The sequence below is a fragment of the Cetorhinus maximus genome, chromosome 12, assembly GCF_964194155.1.
Source record: "Cetorhinus maximus chromosome 12, sCetMax3.hap1.1, whole genome shotgun sequence".
Classification (NCBI taxonomy): Eukaryota; Metazoa; Chordata; class Chondrichthyes; order Lamniformes; family Cetorhinidae; genus Cetorhinus; species Cetorhinus maximus.
Genome location: NC_135890.1, coordinates 68463645 through 68485497, shown reverse-complemented (window position 1 = coordinate 68485497; position 21853 = coordinate 68463645). Strand labels below are relative to the sequence as shown.

Below are 21853 nucleotides of genomic sequence, written 5' to 3'. Positions count from 1 at the left end.
TTAAACAATTTTAAAAGTATTTCATTGGGCTGCAAAACGCTTTGAGTGGTCGTAAAAGGTGCTACAGAAATGCAAGTCTTCCTTTGTAGCAAGTGAGCTAATTCATTGGGAGATAAAAGCAAAATACTGCGGATGCTAGAAATCTGAAACAAGAACAAAAATAGCTGGAAAAACTCAGGTCTGACAGCATCTGCGGAGAGGAATAACGTTAACGTTGAGTCCGTATGACTCATCAAAACTAAAGAAAAATAGAAAAGAGGTGAAATATAAGCTGGTTTAAGGTGGGAGGTGGGGGGGTACAGGTAGAGCTGGATAGAGGGCCAGTGATAGGTGGAGATTGCCAAAAGATGTCATAGACAAAAGGACAAAGGGGTGTTGACGGTGGTGATATTATCTAAGGAATATGCTAATAGTGACATTAAGGGTAGAAAGCAGGACGAGCAAGGTACAGATAGTCCTAGTGGGGGTGGGGTGGAGGGGATTGAAATAGGCTAAAAGGTAGAGATAGAACAATGGATGGAAATAAGTTTAAAACTAATAGAAATAGGTGGGAAAAGAAAAATAATTAATTCATTGGGAGGTTGGTCATCCCTTCACAACAATTCTCCCCCCAGATGAGTATATTCAGTACCAAACACTGAACAGGGAGAACACATCAAAACACGGGATTAATATTTGCGATGAGATTGATCAACACGAGCTGATGCTGCCTGCAAAGACATGATGGGGAGTCCTATTTAATAAAGGAATAAAACATTGCTGACGCTCACACCAAAAATTCTGCCTTTCCCTACACATTTACTCGCTCTTCCCGCTCTGATGCGAACTTTCTGGAAGGGCACCAACTGCCAACCTCCCCTCGGCTACCCGCGTCACCGCCGCCATTTTGTGAGCGGAGAGGCGGAGGGAGGAAGGCAAAATGGCGGCGGGCGGGCTCTGTCTAACCTGGCCCGGGAGAGGCTTGGGCTTTAGGGCCCATCTGATGGCATCCGTACCTTGTTAAATCCGTCATGACAAGAGTTATCTTTAATAAATCAAAAGGTAGGCGTTACTTATTAAGTTGTCACGAATGGCTTCGAAGTCAGTCTTGCCTCATTTTTTTCACCGTGGTTTAAAATGTAATTGTTATTTATTTATGTATCTGTCAGTTTCCTCCCCCTCGCTTGTCTATCCTAAAGCATATGCAGTTTGTATCACTGTTGAACACACTTGAAGCAAAAAATATCACTGATTTTAATGGTTCGCATTGAAACAAATCTCAGCTGAGACCCTCTTAAATATTCAAATCTCACCTTTTTAAACTCCTCCCATTTCTTTAACTATTTCCATTCCCTTAAACTCTTCATTCCAATAGCCCCTCCCATTCCTAAACCCCTCCCAATTATAAAATCCCTTCCATTCCCAATGCTCCTCCCCACAACCCCTCTAATTCACATAACCTACCCATTGCCATTGTCTCTCCCATTCCTGAACCCCTCCCACATAGTCCCTGTGAGGCATGGGGTTTAGCTTCCATATGTATGCTGATGAGAATCCTCCACCATCTCTTGTGTTGTCAGATAGATTGCCTGACATGCATACAAACAAACATACAAAAACATCACTCAGGAGGCCAGCTGGGCCATGTAGTCATTCCACACTGTTGTGGTACCCTTGTACATCAGTCAAGACACTCACTAGGTGCCATACAGTCTCCTAGGAGAGCTGAAAAACCAGAACACAAAGCAAGATCAATTACGGTGGAAAAGTCTGGAACATTTCTTTCCAACATCCCTTTGGTGATTGAAACTGTCCAGGGAAGCACGTTGACCATGATTTATATTTGTTGGTATCTGCCTCTCGTATGTTGAGAATTTCACCATAAACAGGAACGGAACAAACTCCCGCTTGAAGGCATGAGATGAATCAGAATTCAGCAGGTAACTTGTTCCATAAGTCAATTAGGGATGGGCAATAAATGCTGGCTTAGCCAGTAACACCCACATCCCCTGATGGAATGAAAAAAAGGTCTGCTATTCTCTGGGAAAAGAACTACCTAACATCAAACCTATTACTGTAATTGATCAATGTCATAAACACCACCCATTAACACTGACTCCATCCACTACTGGGCGAAGCCTTGGTGTCACAGTTACAAGATCAGAAAATAAGGATGAGAGAAACCATTTGTCCCACCTGGATTCATCCATCTAGAAAGATCCTAACCCTCCCTCAAAAAAAATAGCTTCAGTTGTTTCTTGACAGATTCCAGGAAACCTGTTCAGTATGTTGATCAATCTATGTGTGAAAAATAATTTTCTGACAGTTTTGTTTTGACAAAGAGCTGAGCTTCAAATCCCACATCCCACTCATTGTCAAGGCTTATTTCCTCTTATGCCTTTGCTTGAGCCTAGAAAATGCTGAGACTTCCTTGCTTTTGCCAGCCATAGCCTCAACCTCTCCATCATCTTCGTCTTCTCCTTGATTTTCTTACATGCTTACCTCCACACTTTAACTTGTCCACCCATATCCTGTGCCACATTAATGCTGGATTTTTGTGAAGGAGACAGGAAGCGAGAGTTGGGAAAATTCCCGACTCTGTAAACCCGTTTCCGTTCAGGAGGCCCCCACCTGCTATATTTTTGTTCCCGGGAGGCGGGGGCGGGATGGAGTTGGGCCCGCCACCTCTGGAGACAGGCCCGGAATGGCAGAGACAGGCAGATGGTGATGCCAGCAGGCTAGAAGGTCAGCCTCTGTTTACTGGGACAATGGCCCAGTTGTAATCATGTAATGTGAGGCCCTTAAACCCTCAGCCCCTACCCACACCATGTCCCCTCATATCTCCAATGCCCCCATGCGTTCCATGCCCACCCATATCTTCCATCTCCCATGCTTTCTCCATATCCAATCTCTCAGTATCCATTATTTAGAAAATGACTGAGCCATTAGCAAGCCTACCAAGTCTTTTAGATGCTCATGAAACTGACACAATATGCAAGGAAGTTCTGCTCAGCTTACAGCCACTAAAAAGTATCGATCACAGCCATTCATAGTATCAGTGACAGAAAGCTATTATCCATTTTACACTTCTAATGACCTTGTATAATTAAAGACAAACAGGCATTGAAAAACCACCTCAAAGAAAGAATAACTTATAAACTATTTACTTAATAAAATTATGCCAGTCAAACAAAGCTACCATTCTCACTTGCAACTCTGTAAACATTGCCTGATAAACAAAGTGGATTAGTGATTCTTAGAGCTCAGTTAAGCATTCAGAATGAGGCCATCTGGCAATTGTATCCATAGAAGCAGAACCCCTTTCCAAATGGCCCATTCTGAATGTCGACTAAGCTCCAAAATTATTAATCCACTTAGCTCAGCAGGTAATGTTTACACAGCTGTAGAGGGAAGTGATAGCTTTGTTTGAATGACATGTTTATTACTTTGCAATAGCCAGATCTTTCTTTGAAGAGTTTTTTTTTAAAAGCCTGTGTGCTTATTTACACAAGATTAAGAGGTGTGAAGTGGATAAAATAGCTTTTTGTCATTAATATTATGAATGATTGTCTGATTGACAGCTTTATGAGAAGGTAAGAAGGGAATGTTGAAGAAATGTTGCTTCTTTTTGGTTCCTGACTGGGGACTAGGGTTCCCCAGTGGTTCACAACTCCTCTGTGGTGCCGTGAATCATGTATCCTAACAGAATGGGCCCGAATCCATCAAAATTGAAGGGGAGAGGAGGGGGAGGGTTGAAATGCCCATTCCTGCAAGGGTGGGTGCTGTGTTCAGGCTGGTTACCTGCACCCTTCTCCTGCATCGGGACAGGAATCCTGGAATTGGCTCCCTCCCACCATTTTTAAAAAGCCTCCCAACTTGGCCCGACTCTAAGAAAAATCTGTGCCCAAGTCTCATTTGCTGAATGCAAAATCATCATTGACTCACTCTGATTTGATAGGGTTGATATAGAGAAACTATTCCATTTATGGACGAGGTCAGAACAAAGGTTACATAAATATAAAATTTCCACTAACAGATTAAATAAAGATTTTAGGAGGTAAAAACAAAATGCTGAACTTACTCACCAGGTCTGGCAGCATCTATGGAGTCAACATTTCAAGTCAATGACCTTCCATCTGAGGACTTTTTTAAAAAAAGTGGTGAAAATGTGGGACTTGCGACCACATGGAGCATTTGAAGCATTGATGCATTTAAGGGGAGGCTGCTTGATGCATGAGTGTGAAGGGAAATGGGGGCAGGATGGGAAGAGGCAACCAGAGTGGGAGGAGCTTCATGTGGAGTATAATCACTGACATAGACCAGTAGTGCAAAATGGCCTGTTTCTGTGTTGTGAATCTGATTGCATTTCTTTATATGGCTCTTGTGTGTTTTTTCCATAGCTTTGGCCATAACTAGTGAGCAACAGTATCTCAACTCCCATTCAGCTTCAGAGACCCAAATATATGCATCCTGGATGATGGAAGCTACAGCCTTTGGGAGGTCATATGACCAGTACACATGCATTAATCATGTCTGTATATCTAAACAATATGGGAAACACTGATGTGAGAATAGACCAGATATGGTCTCAAGGATGTCCTCTTGAATTTTAATGCTTCTTCAACTGTTTGAGGAAACAAAATGTTTAAAAATGACCATTCAGCAGACACTGTGGTGAGCATTTATATTTGATAAAATAGTTAATCTATTTCTGGTTTAATGCCTCTGAAAATTGTGCTTGTAGCCTTAAAAAGAAAAACAGTTACTGTTGAAATAAACAGAAGGTGCAAGAAATATGCAGAAGATCTATCAGCATCTGAAAAAGAGAAGAACGTTCATGTTTGTGTGGAGACTCTTTGTCACATCTTGTGGTTGGGGTAGGTCTAGTTCCAGTCTGTTTTATGTCAACGTGAAAAGTGTTGTGGAACTTTCAATTTTAAATTTTAGAAGTGTAGCTTCAGAGGAAGAAGGGTCATACGGACTCGAAACGTTAACTCTGTTTCTCTCTTCACAGATGCTGCTAGACCTGCTGAGTTTTCCAGCAGTTTCTGTTTTTGTTTCACTGGTAGCACTGTTACCTCTGAGTTAGAAAATTGTGTTCGAGTCCCACTCCAGGGATTTAATAATCTGATACTCTAATGCAGTACTGAGAAAGGTGCTGACTTTTGGATAAGACTATAAAAGGTGCAAGTTCTTTCTTTATATACAAGTATATCATAAGGAAAGAGATTTATTAAAGAGGTCATTACCTTATCAAAATTCTGAAGGGACTCGATAGGGTAGACACAGATTGTTTCCGCTGGTGGGGGAATCTAAAACTCAGGATCACAATCTTAGGATAAGGGGCCAATCATTTAGAACTGAGATGAGGAGAAATTAACTCACTCAAAGGGTTGTAACTTTTTGGAATTCTCTTCCCTAGAAGGCTGTGGATGTTCCATCGTTGAATATATTTAAGACTAAGAAAGGAAGATTTTTGGTGTCTCAGGGAATATGGGGAATGGACAGGAAAGTGGAGTTGAAGTCCAAGATCAGCCATGATCATATTGAATGGTGGGGCAGGCTTGACAGGCCATATGGTCTACTCCTGCTCCTACTTATTGTATTACCTGATGAAAAACACATTGTTGGTGCCTATGCCTTGTACCCAAGTCCCATTCTTTAGAATTTCCTCTTTGATCCCCTCAGGCTCTCCAACTCCCTCTTTTCTTTTAGAACCTTGCTTAAACCCAACTCCTTAGCTAAGCTTTTAGTCACCCCACTTAATAGCTGCTGGCTCAATGCCCATTTTTCTTTGATTACATCTCTGCAAAGTGCTTTTGGATGTTTTTCCACGTTAAAGGGGCTAGATAAATGCAGGCTGCTGTTGTTATTACAAGCTCGTTGGGCAGCAGAGTGCACACTGACAGTCAGTGACCCAATGAAGTCCCACTCATTGCCACCTGGGTTCAAAGCTACAATACCAAAATTTTCACCATAACAAATAAGCCTGAAAATTACCACTGGAAAATAAATGCTTATTGCACGTTTGCAATATTTGTTTGCCATCTTTGCTGGCTGGTGCTTGATGTGGGTGGGATGGTGGAACAATTCCTCTGTGTAATGAGTATTTCCCCCAAAATTGCTTAATGTGTCAACAACATCCTGAAGAGAAATGGTCAAGTAGAATACTGAACTGATGAAAAATACTGTTAAGTTCTCAGAACAAATTTTTCTTTGTACAACTTAGTGACACTTTGTTATTTGATTGATAGTTTTAGTTTTAGACCTCATTTTCCTGTGTGTAAATATCCAATGGTCAACATACTTAGTTTCCACCTTAGTTGTACTTCTGTTGGGTGGCCCCTTTCCGTTTAACCTCCACCTGGATTCTCCTGCTGTAGTTTAACTTCAATAAGTCTGCTGACTTGGTTGAAATGCATTTTAAAGGACAGCGATTGTTTTGTAGAGATGATGATTTTGAAAAACTTCCACTAACAAAGTTTCTAAAGTTAACCTGAAAAAGATGCTTTCATTTGTTCCAACTGATATCTGGGACCTGTTCCTTTAAGATTATATTTTGATACTAAATTGGGTTACACCAGTCCTATACATGCGGAGGTAATGGTGACTGTCTAGTTTTGTTTTTCCATTTTCATTATTTTATGGTCAAGTATGATGGACTTAATTTTTTAACAAAATTGTTTCTCTTGATACTGATTTAAAAATCAGAGAATCATACAGCACAGCAAGGGGACACTCAGCCATTGTTGGTTCTTTGAAAAAATTATCCAATGAGTTCCATTCCGCTTTCTCTTTCCCCATAGCTAAATATATATCCAATTCCCTTTTGAAAAAGTTACTGCTGAATCTGCTGCCACCACCCTTTTCAGGCAGTGTATATCAGATCACAGTAACTTTAGGAACAGGAATAAGCCATTCAGCCCCTCAGGCCTGCTCTTCCATTCAGTTCGACCATGGCTGATCTGTACCTGAACTCCATATGCCCATCTTTGTTCTATATCCTTTGAAACCCTTGCTTAACAAAGATCACTGTCATGAAAGCTTCAGTTATTCCAGAACCAACAGACTTTTGGTGGAGGGGTTAGAATTAGATAATTCTGAAATATTAAGAGGAAAATTACAAAGAATATATTTTCTGTTTAAATGTCATTGATTATGTTTTTTAAAAAAAATCTTGTTCAAAATATAAATGCCACATCATGTACGCAAAATATAAATGTCACCACATAACCCTTGCCTGGATGCTGCTGGGCAGTTCATGATGTTGTGTTCAGGTGCTGAGGTTGTAAAGCTGCTAACTGGCAGCTGCAGAATTAGGAGTACCAGGGGTTTATGGGCATTCTGCCCCTGGTTTGCATCCAGTATTCGTAGAGGAACTGAGTTCAGAGCCAGCTGCCATCAGTTCACACGTAATTTACAATATTATGCCCTCTTCAAGTGAAGACATCAGGGAAATTTGGGTATAGCCTTACTCAGTGTGAAATAGGCACGAAGGATTTGCACTACTTTTCTCCTGCACTTCAGCTGATTTTTGGGGTGTTCTTATGCAGCCTGGTTGAAGGGAAAATCTACATTTATATAGGGCCTTTTACAACCTCAAAATGTCTCCCAGCACATTACAACCAATAAAGTACTTCTGAAGTATATTCACTGTTATAATGTAAGAATGTGGCAACCAATTTGCACGCAGCAAGGTCCCACAGACAGTAATGTGATAATAACTGAATAACCTGTTTTAGCGATTTTGGTTAATGGATAAATATTGGCCAGGATACCAGGGAGAACTCCCATGATCTTTTTCACATTGAGCCTTGGGATCTTTTACATCCACCTGAGTTGGTAGATGGCACCTCAGTTTAAAGTCTTATCTGAAAATTCGCATCTTTGGCAGTGTAGCACACTCCCTCAGTACTGCAATGAAGTGTCAACCTAGATTATGTCCTCAGTCTCTGGGGTGGAACTTGAACCCACAACCTTCTGACTCTGAGATGAATTTCTACTACTCACCATGGAAATGTTTCTGGTTTCTTAGGAAATCAAGGAATATGGGAAGCAGGCAGAAAAGTGGAGTTGAGGCCAAAGATCAGCCATGATCATATTGAATAGCGGAAAAGACTCAACAGGCAATATGGTCTACTCCTGCTTCTATTTCTTATGTTCTTATGAAATCTGCAAAGGCCTTGTGGAAATTCTGGTTGATTTTTTTTCTCTCTTTATGCTGAGCACCGACCGAGTCCAATTGTAGGACCTTAATTCCTGTTCACCTCTCTATCCCCACCTTTAAGACACTCCTTAAACCGGTGTCTTTGACAAAGCTTTCAGTCATCTGCCCTAATATTTCCTGATGTAGCTTTGTGTTGAATTATGCTCAATTATATTCCTATGAAATGCCTTGGGACATCTTACTATGTTAAAGATTCAGTAGTAGTTGTTGATTAAGATCAGCTAATCCAACATTAATTAGGGTGAGAACCTGGGAAATTCCTGTAAGACTCACTCATGGAATAACCTCACTTACCCATTGTGGGGAGGCCTTTATATATATTTTCTGTTTAAAGTTGTTGAAGTTAGGTAACCTCTGCTTTTAAGTATGACATTTAGGGATTGTTTACTTTTCAAATCTTAAGCCATTATTCAATTAAGTGGCTTAATTTTGTTTTTATACTGTTTGTGAAAGGAAAGTAAAAGTGAGACTGTCACTGGGTGTTTATCATACTTTGGATCAATAGTAAACTTTGTGCAGACGAAGGTTCTTCCGTATAGTTCTTCCTGTTCTCTGAAGGTCACAGTAGTGTTGCACCGTATTGTAAAATGAAATTTACAACCATGGTACATTTCTAGAATTACTGTACACCACTGGATAGTTTGAATAAGTTATGTGCCTACTGTTCTCTGACTTTCTCCTGATTGTTGAAGTAAGTGCTTGTCTGTCTGTCTGTCTTCAGTCTTTATGTGTTTAGCATTCTGTACAGTTTACCATTTTTTAATGATCATGGAATGATATAGCACAGAGGGAAGCTAATCGACCCATTGTGCCTGTGCTGGCTCTTCGAAAGAGCTGTCCACTTAGTCCCACCCCTTGCTCTTTACCCACAGCTTTGATTTTTCTCCTCCAAGCACTTATCAAATTTCATTTTGAAAGTTACAATTGAACCTGCTTCCTTTCACCTGTGCATTCCTGATCGCAACAACTCGCTGAGTAACTTATATCTTGCGAGTTTTGAATTCTCGGAGCCATCAGTGTGAGAAGTGACCTCGGGCTTTGACTGAAGTTTTGGTCACCTGTCCTAATATTTCTTTCTGTGGCTCTGTGTCACTTTTTTCTGATAATGTTATTGTGAAACATCTTGGAACATTTTTCTATGTTAAAAGTGCCATATAAATGCAAGTTATTGTTGTTAAAACTGAATAAACCACGATTATAAAGCACTGGGGTAAAACCCAGCATAAGGGGGACAAGTGCAGCCTGCAAAGGCACCCGCTTCCCTGCCAGGTGTACTCTAGAACTGGGTCAGCAGGAAAGTACTGTTAGGCAATCTTAATGCAGAGGGAGGATTATTTTTGGATCAATCTTAGTCAACAGCCCCCTCACCTAATGAGTTACAGGAAGATAAAAAAAAAGAGGAAACTATAGATGCTTCTAAAAACTATGTTTGAACAGGAAGCACTTTAAAGGCTTATTTTCTCCAGACAATCATAAAAAGTTTACAGCACAGAAAGAGGCCAGTTGGCCCATCGTGCCTATGCCAGCCGAATAAATGAGTCACCCAGCCTAATCCCACTTTCCAGTATTTGGTTCGTAGCCCTGCATATTATGGCACTTCAGGTGCACATCCAGGTACCTTTTAAGCAAGGTGAAGTTTTCTGCCTCTACTACCCTTCAGTGAGTGAGTTCCAGACCCCAGCCACCCTCTGGGTGGAAAACATTTTCCTCATCTCCCCTCCAATCCTTCTACCAATCACTTTAAATCTGTGCCCCCAGTCACTGACCTCTCTGCTAAAGTAAATAGGCCCTTCCCATCCACTCTATCCAGGCCCTCAATTTTGTACATCTCAATCAAATCTCTCATCAGCCTCCTCTGTTCCAAGGAGAACAACCCCAGCCTATCCAATCTTTCCTCATAGCTACAATTTTCCAGTCCTGGCAACAACTATGCAAATCTCCTCTGTACCCTCACAAATGCAATTACATCCTTTCTATAAGCTTACGCAGTACTTAAGTTGTGCCCCAACTAATGTTTTATTTAGTTCCCTGCACTTATATTCTATGTCTCGACTAATAAAGGAAAAGATTCCACATGCCTTCTTAACCACCTTATATACGTGTCCTGCTACCTTCAGGGATTTGTGGACATTCACTCTAAGGTCCCTTACTTTCTCTACACCTCTCAGTATCCTCCCATTTATTCCTTTGCCTTGTTTGACCGCCACAAACACATCACTTCACTCTTCTCTGGGTTGAATTTCATTTGCCACTTTTCTGCCCACCTGACCAGTCCATTGATATCTTCCTACAGTCTACAGCTATTCTCCTCACTATCAACCATGCACCCAATTTGTCGTCTGCAAACTTCTAGATCATTTTCCCTTTGGACTTTTACATTCAAGTCATTAATATATACCACAAAAAGCAGGATACCCAGTACTGAGCCCTGTGGAACCCCACTGGAAACATCCTCCTAGTCACAAAAACACCCATCAACAATTATCCTTTTCCTGTCACTGAGTGAATTTTGTATCCAGCTTGCTACGTTCCTCTGGATTCCATGGGCTTTTATTTTTTCTTTAAAGCAGTCTGCCATGTGGGACCTTGTCAAAAGCCATGCCAAAATCCATGTAGACCACACCAACTACATTACTTTCATCAATTACTTCCTCAAAAAATCAATCAAGTTAATCAGACACGACCTTCCCTTAACAAATCCATGCTGACTATCCTTGATTAATCCGTGCCTTTCTAACTGACAGTTTATCCTGTCTATCAGAATTGATTCCAATAATTTGCCTGCCACCGAGGTTAAACTGACTGGCCAGCCTGTAGTTATTCAGTCTATTCCTTGCTCCCATTTTAAACAAAGGTACAACGTTAGCAGTCTTCTGGTACCACATCTGTATCCAGTGAGGATTGGAAAATGATGGTCAGACGTTCCGCTGTTTTCTCCCTGGCTTCTTTTAACAGTCTGGGGTACACTTTATCCGACCCTGGTGATTTATCCGCTTTCAAGGATGCAAATTCCCTTAATACTTCCTCTCTTCCTATGTTTATCACACCTAATCCTTCACACTCCTAACTACAATGTCTGCATTGTTCCTCCCTTTTGTGAAGGCAGTCACAAAATATTCATTAAGAACCACACCCACATCCTCTGCCTTCAGACACAAGGTTACCTTTCTGTTCTTTTATGGATCCTACTCTTTCCTTAGTTATTCTCTTAGTCTTAATGAATTGATAAAACATCTTTGGGTTCACCTTGATTTTGCTTGCCAATATTCTTTCATGCCATCTCTTTTGCTTTCCCAATTTCCTTTTTGATTTCACCCCTTGCAGTTTCTATACTCCTCTTGGCTTTCTGTAGTATTGAGTTCTCAGTGCCTAACATGAGCTTTCCTTTTATGCCTTATCTTACCCTGTAAGCTTGATATCCAGGGGACTCTATTTGGCTGTCCTACCCTTCTTCTTTGTGAGAACATGTGTAAGCTTGGATTTCCCCTTTGAATACCTCCCACTAGTCTGACACTGATTTACCTTCAAGTAGCTGTTTCTAGTCCAATTTTGCTAAATCACTTCTCAGCTTAGTAAAATTGGCTTTACCCCAACATACAACTTTAATTCTTGTTCTATTTTTGTCCTTTTCCATAATTATGTTAAAAGTAACTTTATGACCACTGCCACCAAAATACTCCCCACTGCCACTCCTTCCACCTGACCAGCTTCTTTACCTAAAACTAATCCAGAACTGTGCCCTCTCTTGTTCTACTTGCTACATACCAGCTAAAAGAGTTCTCCTGAATGCCTCCTAAGAATTATATTCCCTCCATTCCTTTCACACTAAAACAATCCTGGTTAATTTTGGGGTAGTTAAAATCCTCACTATTACATCCCTATAGTTTTTGGTCTTCCATCTCCATGACTGGGGGTCTATAGTACACTCCCAGTAGTGTGACTGCCCCTTTTTTGTTCCTAAGGGGAGACGATGGCATAGTGGTATTGTTGCTGGGCTAGTAATCCAGAAACCCAGGGTAATGCTTCGGGAACCCGGGTTCAGATCCCACCACGGCAGATGGTGGAATTTGAATTCAATAAAAATCTGGAATTAAAAGTCAAATGATGACCATGAAACCATTGTCGATTGTTGTAAAAGCCCATCTGGTTCACTAATGCCCTTTAGGGAAATCTGTAGTCCTACAAGTGACTCCAGACCTACAGCAATGTGGTTGACTCTTAAAATGCCATCTGAAATGGTCTACCAAGCCACTCAGTTGTAACAAATCACTACAAAGCCACAAAATAGGAATGAAACTGGACGGACCACCCAGCACCAGAAACGACAACGGCAGTTTCAGCCCTGTCGACCCTGCAAAGTGCTCCTTACTAACATCTGGGGGCTAGTGCCAAGATTAAGAGAGTTGTCTCACAGACTAGTCAAGCAACAGCCTGACAGCCATCCTCACAGAATCATACCGTACAGACAATGTCCCATACATCACCATCATCATCACTGGGAATGTCCTGTTCCACCGGCAGGATAGGCCCAGCAGAGCTGGCGGTGGTGGCACAATGGTATACAGCCGGGAGGGAGTTGCCCTGAGAGTCCTGAACATCGACTCCGGACCCCATGAAGTCTCATGGCATCAGGTCAAACCTGGGCAAGGAAACTTCCTGCTGATTACAATGTGCCACCCTCCCTCAGCTGATAAATCAGTGCTCTGCCATGTTGAACACCAATTGGAAGAAGCACTGAGGGTGGTAAGGGTGCAGAATGTAATCTGGGTGGGAGACTTCAATGTCCATCACCAAGAGTGGCTTGGTAGCACCACTACTGGCCGAGTCCTAAATGACATAGCTGCTTGAGGGAGCCTGTGGCAGGTGGTGAGGGAAACAACAAGAGGGAAAAACATACTTGACCTCATCCTCACCAACCTGTTTGCCACAGATACATCTGTCCATGACAGTATTGGAGATGAAGTCCTGCCTTCACATTAAGGATACCGTCCATTGCGTTGTGAGGCACTACCACCACGCTAAATGGGATAGATTTCGAACAGACCCAACAACTCAAGACTGGGCATCCATGAGGCACTGTGGGCCACCAGCAGCAGCAGAATTGTACTCAAACACAATCTGTAACCTCATGTCCCAGCATATCCCCCACTCTGCCATTATCATCAAGCCAGGGAATCAACCCTGGTTCAATGAAGAGTGTAGGAGGGCATACCTAAAAAATGAGGTGTCAACCTGAAGCTATAACACAGGACTACTTGTGTGCCAAACAGCATAAGCAGCAGGTGATAGAGCTAAGCGATCCCACAACCAACAGATCAGATCTAAGCTCTGCAGTCCTGCTACATCCAGTTGTGGATGGTGGTGGCCAATTAAACAATTCACTGGAGGAGGCTCCACAAATATCCTCAATGATGGAGGAGCCCAGCACATCAGTGAAAAAGATAAGGCTGAAGCATTTGCTACAATCTTCAGCCAGAAGTGCCGAGTGGTTAATCCATCTCAGCCTCCTCTGGAGCTCCCCAGCATCACAGATGACAGTCTTCAGCCAATTAGATTCACTCCACATGATGTCAAGAAATGGCTGAAGGCACTGGATACTGCAAAGGCTGTGGGCCCTGACAATATTCCGGCAATAGTACTGAAGACTTGTGCTCCAGAACTTGCTGTGTCCCTCGTCAAGCTGTTCCAATACAACTACGACACTGGCTTCTACCCAGCCATGTGGAAAATTGCCCAGGCGTGTCCTGTACATAAAAAGCAGGACAAATCCAACCCAGCTAATTACCACCCCAGTCTACCCTCCATCATCAGTAGAGTAATGGAAGGAGTCATCAACAGTGCTGTCAAGCGGCACTTGGTTAGCAATAACCTGCTCACTGACACCCAGTTTTGGTTCTGCTAGGGCCACTTAGCTCCTGACCCCATTACAGCCTTGGTTCAAACTTGGACAAAAGAACTGAACTCCCGAGGTGAGGTGACAGAGTGACTGCCCTTGACATCGAGGCCGCATTTGACAGAGCGTGGCATCAAGGAGCCCTAGCAAAACTGGAGTCAATGGGAATCAGGGTGAAAACTCTCCACTGGTTGGAGTCATACCTAGCACAAAGGAAAATGGTTGTGGTTGTTGGAGGTCAGTCATCTCAGTTCCAGGACATCACCGCAGGAGTTCCTCAGGGTAGTGTCATCGGCCCAACCATCTTCAGCTGCTTCATCAATCACCTTCCTTCCATCGTTAGGTCAGAAGTGGGGATGTTTGCTGATGATTGCACGATGTTCAGCAACATTGGCGACTCAACGAGGTGTCGGCTGTGGCTCAGTTCATAGCACCCTCGCCTTTGAATCAGAGGGTTGTGGGTTCATGTCCCACTCCCGGAAACCAAGAACTGTGATTGTACTCGAAAGAGTTGCAATCTGTGACTGTTGATAACTCGAAAGAGTTTCCTACATGTTGTGATGGAAAAAAAAACATTGGCGACTCCTCAGACACTGAAGCAGTCCATGTCCAAATGCAGCAAGACCTGGACAATATCCAGGCTTGGGCTGACAAGTGGCAAGTAACATTCACGCCACACAAGTGTCAGGCAGTGACCATCTCCAACAAGAGAGAATCCAACCATTGCCCTTTGATAAAAGCTTGTTAAGCTTGTTATGGACAAAGAAATAGACAAGTTGCAAAAAAATGTTTTGGATTGGGGGAGAGCAGATTTTAGTAAAATAAGGCAGGATCTGGCCAAGGTAGACTGGGAACAGCTACTTGTGGGGAAATCTACAGTAGAGCAGTGGGAGGCATTAGTGGAGTACAGAAAGTGCAGGGTGGAGCTTAAGAAAGCAAAGAGGGGATATGAGAAAGCTCTGGCTGGTAAAAGTAGGGAAAACCACAAGATATTCTATAAGTATATCAATGGGAAGAGGATAACCAGGGAAAGATTAGGGCCCATTAGGGACCAAGGGGGCAATCTATGGGGTGGAGCCAGAGGACATTGGTGGAGTGTTGAACGAATACTTCACATCCATCTTCACCCAAGAGAATGAGGATGAAGGTATGGGACTCGGGGAGAGGGACTGCAAGGTTCTTGAGCAAATTGACATAGGGAGTGACAAGGTATCGGAGGTGTTGGCAGGCTTAAAAGTGGACAAATCTCCAGGTCTGGATGATTTGTGTTCCAGACGGCTGAGGGAGGCAAGGGAGGAGATTGCAGGGGCTCTGACCCAAATTTTTAATTCCTCTCTGGCCACAGAGGGAGGTGCCAGAGGACTGGAGAACAGCTAATGTGGTTCCGCTATTTAAGAAAGGTTGTAGAGATAAGCCAGGGAACTGCAGACCAGTAAGTCTCACGTCGGTGGTAGGGAAACTATTGGAGAAAGTTCTGAAGGAGAGAATCTATCTCCATTTGGAGAGGCAAGGTTTCATCAGGGATAGACAGCTTGGCTTTGTCAGAGGGAGGTCATGCCTAACAAATTTGACTGAATATTTTGAGGAGGTGACCAGGTGTGTAGATGAGGATAGTGCAGTTGATGTAGTTTATATAGATTTCAGCAAAGCCTTTGACAAGGTCCCACGTGGGAGACTTATAAAGAAGACAAACGCACATGGGATACAGGGTAATTTGATAAGCTGGATTCAAAATTGGCTTAGTCGTAGGAGAAAGAGGGTGATGACAGAAGGCTACTTTAGCGACTGGAAGCCCGTGTCCAGTGGCTTACCACAGGGATCTGTGCTGGGTCTCCTATTATTCTTCATTTATATAAACGACATAGATGACTATGTGGGAGTAGGATTAGTAAGTTTGCGGATGACACAAAGATTGGCCGGGTGGTTAACAGTGAGGTTGAGTGTCTTTGGCTACAGGAAGATGTAGACGGGATGGTCAAATGGGCATATAAGCGGCAGATGGAATTTAACCCTGAAAAGTGTGAGGTGATACACTTTGGAAGGAGTAATTTGACAAGGAAGTATTCAATGAACGGCATGACACTAGGCAGTTCTGAGGAACAAAGGGACCGTGGCGTGTGTGTCCATAGATCTCTGAAGGCGGAGGGGCATGTTAGTGGGGTGGTGAAAAAGGCAGATGGCACACTTGTCTTTATCAATCAAGGCATAGATTACAAAAGTAGGGAGGTCATGTTGGAGTTGTATAGAACCTTGGTGAGGCCACAGCTGGAGTACTGTGTGCAGTTCTGGTCGCCACATTATAGGAAGGATGTGATTGCACTGGAGGGGGTGCAGAGGAGATTCACCAGGATGTTGCATGAAACATTTAAGTTATGAACAGAGGTTGGATAGACTTGGGTTGTTTTCATTGGAGCAGAGAAGACTGAGGGACGACCTGATCGAAGTATACAAGATTATGAGGGGCTTGGACAAGGTGGATAGGGAGCAGCTGTTCCCCTTAGTTGAAGGGTCAGTCACGAGGGGACATAGGTTCAAGGTGAAGGGCAGGAGGTTTAGGGGGGGGATGTGAGGAAAACTTTTCGGTCTGGAATGCACTGCCTGGGAGGGTGGTGGAGGCGGGTTGCCTCACATCCTTTAAAAAGTACCTGGATGAGCACTTGGCACGTCATAACATTCAAGGCTATGGGCCAAGTGCTGGTAAATGAGATTAGGTAGGTAGGTCAGGTGTTTCTCATGTGTCGGTGCAGACTCAATGGGCCGAAGGGCCTCTTCTGCACTGTGTGATTCTGTGAAAAGCAAAATACTGCAGATGCTGGAAATCTGAAACAAAGACAAATTGCTGGAAAAGCTCAGCAGGTCTGACAGCATCTGTGGAGAGGAAAACAGTTAACCTTTCGAATCCATATGACTCTTCATCAGAACTAAAGAGAAATTGAAATGTGGTTAAATATAAGCTGTTTAAAGGGGGTTGGACAGGTGAAGCTGAATGGAGGGCCAGTGATAGGTGGAGGCAAAGGAGAGATTGCCTTTTGATGTCCAATGACATTATTATCACTGAATCTCCCACCATCAAAATCCTGGGGGTTACCATTGACCAGAAACTTAACTGGATTAGCCATAAAATTACTGTGGCTATAAGAGCAGGTCAGAGGCTAGGAATCGTGTGATAAGTAACTCACCTCCTGACTCCCCAAATCCTGCCCGCCATCTACAAGGCACAAGTCAGGAGTATGATGGAATACTCTCCACTTGCCTGGAGGAGTGCAACTCCCACAACACACAAGAAGCTTGACATCGTCCAGGACAAAGCAGCCTGCTTAATTGGCACCACATCCACAAACATTCACTCCCTCCACCAGCATTGAACTGTAGCAGCATTGTGTACCACTAACAAGTTGCACTGCAGGAATTCACCAAGGCTCCTTTGACAGCACCTTCCAAACCCACGACCACTACCATCTAGAAGGACAAGGACAGCAGATAGATGGGAACACCACCACTTGGAAGTTCTCCTCCAAGTCACTCACCATCCTGACTTGGAAATATATTGCCGTTCCTTCACTGTCACTGGGTCAAAATCCTGGAACTCCCTTCCTAACAGCACTGTTGGCGTACCTACACCACATGAACTGCAGCGGTTCAAGGAGGCAGCTCACCACCACCTTCTCAAGGGCAATTAGGGATGGGCAATAAATGCTGGCCTAGCCAGTGAAGGCCACGTCCCATGAATGAATTTTTAAAAATGCAAATGACTCAATTGATGATGCTTCTAACATATCATCCCTCCAAACTGTAACTGTTTCTCTGACCAAAATTGCCCCTTCTTATCCCCCTCTCTATCTTGTCTGAAAACCCTGTAACCAGGAATGTTGAGCCACCATTCCTGTCCCTCTTTAAGCCATGTTTCTGTATTGCTACATTGTCATACTACCAGATTTGTATTTGTGCCCTCAACTCATCTGCTTTATTTGCTATACTTGCATTGAAGTATATACCCTTGAGAACTGCCAAACTTATTTTTTTAATTTCCTAACCTTTGTTTCCTCTGCCTTCCAGACTCGCTCATTAATTTTCTACCTTCCATTTCCAATTTTGCTCCATCTGAGTTTACCCTCAGATTCTCCTGCCGAACTAGTTTAGACCCTACCTAAAGCATTTGCAAATCTCCCGGCGAGGATATTGGTCCCGGCCAATTGAGGTGCAAACTGTTCAGCTTGTACAGGCCCTATCTCCCCCAGAACTGGTCCCAGTGCCCCAGGAATCTGAAGCCCTCCCTCCTGCAACATCTCTCCAGCCACATATTGATCAGCTCTAACCTCCTATTTCTATGCTCACTAGCACAAGGCTCTGGGAGTAATCCAGAGATTACTACCTCTGAGATCTTGCTTTTTAATGCCTTACCTAGGCCCCTAAAATCTGCTTTCATGACCTCTTCCCGCCTATGTTGTTGATACCAATGGTAACCAAAACCTCTGGCTGTTGAGCCTCCCACATAAGAATGTCCTACAGTCGGTCTGTGACATCCGTGATCCTGGCATGAGGGAGGCAACCTACCATCCTGGAGTCATTTCTACTGCTGTAGAAACACCTGTCTAATCCCCTAACTATCAAATCCCCTACCGCTATTTCTTTTCCATTCTTCTTCCTTCCTGCCTGTGCAACTGAGCCACCCATGGTGCCCCAAACCTGGCTGTTGCCTCATGCCTCTGAGGAACCATCACCCTCACCAGTGTCCAAAATGGTAAACCGGTTCGTGAGCAAGATAGACTCAGACTACCTGCCAGGCCCTCCTAGACTTTTGTGGTCACCCATTCCCTCTTTGCTTTCATGTTCCTAACCTGTGTTGTGTTCATCTCCCTATTCATGTATTCCTCAGCCTCATGGATATGTCATAGTGACTCCAGCCACCACTTGAGTTCCAAAACCTGGAGCTCAAGTTTCTGCAGCCGGTGACACTTACTGCAGACGTATTCATCAAGGCCACATGAAGTGTCCACAGCTTCCCACATACCCCAGGAGGCATATGCCACTTAGCTGAGCTGCCCATGCATACCTTAAATTTACTTTTAAACTAGTTGATAGTAGAATTACAGACTTACACTCACCAATCAGCTCCTTCTGTTCTCCTGCAGGTAATTAAGGGTTATTTAGAACTTTTATGTTTTACTTCTGCACAGCACATTCTATTATCCCCCATATGGATACTTACTGACCAATCAGCTTATGAGTTGAGTTGCACTCTCCTAGCTTGGAGACAAAGGAAAAATACTCACTAACTAGTGGAGGCTGAAAAGAAAGGAGCACCTCCTTCACCAAACTCCCTCACTCTCAATTTCTCTCAACTATGTGCCCAAACTGCACCCCAGACCTCTATATTTATACTACCTAAAACTTGAAATGAGTCAGCTCTGCTACAGCTGCAGAAACCAGATTAAACTAGTTCCCTATTTAACTACTTACAGCTGTTCTCCAGTAGAGAGCTTGTTTAACCCTGTTTAAGACTTGAAGAAACTTAAACTTGAATAGTAAATTTTACTTAAATGCTAAATGCAAACAAGAGTAAATTTTAGAAAGAGACCCTTGAGATTCCCACCAATTCTCACCAAACTCCCAACTTCACACTCTATGCCCAAACCGTACTCCTAGACGTTTGTAATAAGCAACGTAGGTTGTCTTTACAATACCTGATAAAGATTCCCTAATGGGAAAAGGCAGGGCCATTCTGCACTTAAGCCGATTTAAGCACTGATATCAGTGCAGGACAGTACTCTCTCTGGGCTTGGGATGGGAAGTTCAGCAGGGTCCTAGCTCCTGATCACTGTGTCGTTGGCCCCTAGTGACTGTATTTGAATATCAAGTGAGGATCTTCCCAGTTGCAATGCCTCCCATGGTTGAGAGGCTCATACCTTTATGGTAAGGTAATTGAGGACAGGTGACAGGTGCTTGTGGGCCATAAAACTCATTAGGAGTTGACACCTTCATGAAAGGAGAGGACAGTAATAAAAATGCTGAGTTTATTGGTGTGATGGGATTTCCTGTATGTATCCTAGTTGACTTCATGGAGGCTGAATAGGGTACTGTGAAGTAAAACCTCATACCTGTACTGTTTGTGGATTATAGCAGATGTCACAGTTTAAAGGCAATCTTTCCAACATCTAGTTTAAGGATAATAATGATAAAAAGTTACAGCTTATGATGTTGGAGTGGAAGGACCCTTGATGACTCAGTGCATTACAAGGTGTTGTGCTGAGCCATACAGTGCAGGAAAGTCCCAGGTACATCCCTGCCTTTACTGATCTGATATAATTGGTACAGCAGGGAGCAATACATTTACCTAGAGTATCCACTGAATATCAATACTCAAGGTCAGCTGGGCTCCTGGTTTTTCATAGACAAGGAAATGTGAGAGTGTTGGGTAAGGACAAGATAGGGCTCACATAGTGGATGAAAGAATAGGAGCAAAGTTGGCATCAACCAGGATACTTTGTGATGGAAAGGATCAGAGTTGGAAGTTCAGCTCAGGGTGAGATGTGACACTGAGGTTTCAAAATGTATGGTTCAGCCTGATTCAGTGGTCAGAAAGAGGAATGGAATCATTAGCTAGGGAATAAAATTGCTATTTGGCTTTCACTAACCCCATCTTTATACCCTTCTCTCTCCCTTGCTCCACCATTTTCTGCCTGCCTCTCCCTGAGGTAATGACTCATGCAAGATATCAACTGTACTAGAATACCCCTCTCACAGCTATACTTTGTGTCTGTCTAAAGTATTTGGTCACGTGAAGGACTGTTTGAGGCATCCTTGACATAATCTTCATTAGGATGACCACAGGTGCCCTTTTCCAATAGGGGTTAAATAATAATGGCTAGGTGTGGGAATCCTGGTTGATGCTTATTTTCCGTTCTCACTAACCCAAGGCATCAGTCCTCCTGGCTACAATCAGGTAACTACTCAGAAAAGACAAATCCAGAGATAATTCTGGTTTTTATTTATGACATTCCAACAACACATGCCTGGTTTCCGACCTGCTGAATGATTTTGGGATTTTCAATATTTTTCAGAAGAGTCAGTGTGTAAAGCTGTCTGTTGGCAAAACATTTTCCTGAAGGATGGGTGTCATTGGCAGCATTTAAATGACCATGGCAGAAGAGCACGAGGACAAACAGAAAAGTCAGAAAAAAGTGAGCCAGACCTATCAGAGCTCGGCACATTCCCAGTCTCTGCTCGATGGACTAGTCGCACTCCGAAACAGTGCAAGCCTATTTGATGTTACACTGATCGTAGAGGGGAAGTCCATCGAAGCTCACCGCATACTTCTGGCAGCATCATGTGACTATTTTAGGTACTGCACATGTCTCATGTACTGTGGTTCTAGGTGTGTGTTTGGTGTTCTTTGTGTTTGGGGGTGGATTTCTTTGTGTGTGTATGCGTGTGTGAGATTGGGTGTTTGGGAGTGTTTGTGTGTTTTGGGGAGTATGTGCATGTTTGGGAGTGTGCATTTTGGATGTGCGTTTGATGGTAGGTGGGTGTTTGAAGTTGTGTGTGGGTGGCTTTTGGAGGGTCCATGTTCATGGTATGTATGAGTGTTTGGTTTGTGTGTCTGTTTTTGGGAGGGAAGGGTTTTTGGGACTGGGTCTGTGTATTTGAGAATGTATATTTGAGGGGGACTGAAAAATGTAACCCCCCTGTTTAAGAAGGGAGTGAGGCAAAAGACGGGAAATTACAGGCCGATTAGCCTGACCTCGGTCGTTGGT

General features: G+C 43.2%; 1 protein-coding gene across 6 annotated transcripts in view; it reads left to right on the top strand.

The window, feature by feature from the left end:
• The first annotated feature begins 899 nt into the window (after positions 1 to 899).
• klhl22 (kelch-like family member 22) overlaps positions 900 to 21853 on the top strand; it is a 53390-nt gene continuing 32436 nt past the window's right edge. Inside the window, exons 1-3 of one of the 6 annotated variants that reach the window (XM_078553819.1) lie at positions 900 to 1041; positions 4380 to 4653; positions 21164 to 21474. In XM_078553819.1, coding sequence (XP_078409945.1) covers positions 21233 to 21474 — 242 coding nt within the window. In that variant the 5' untranslated portion in view covers positions 900 to 1041; positions 4380 to 4653; positions 21164 to 21232. Of the gene's footprint in view, positions 1042 to 4379; positions 4654 to 5003; positions 8812 to 21160; positions 21475 to 21853 lie in introns of those variants that run through there. The other 5 variants (XM_078553822.1, XM_078553817.1, XM_078553823.1 and 2 more) reach the window with 5 other exon arrangements.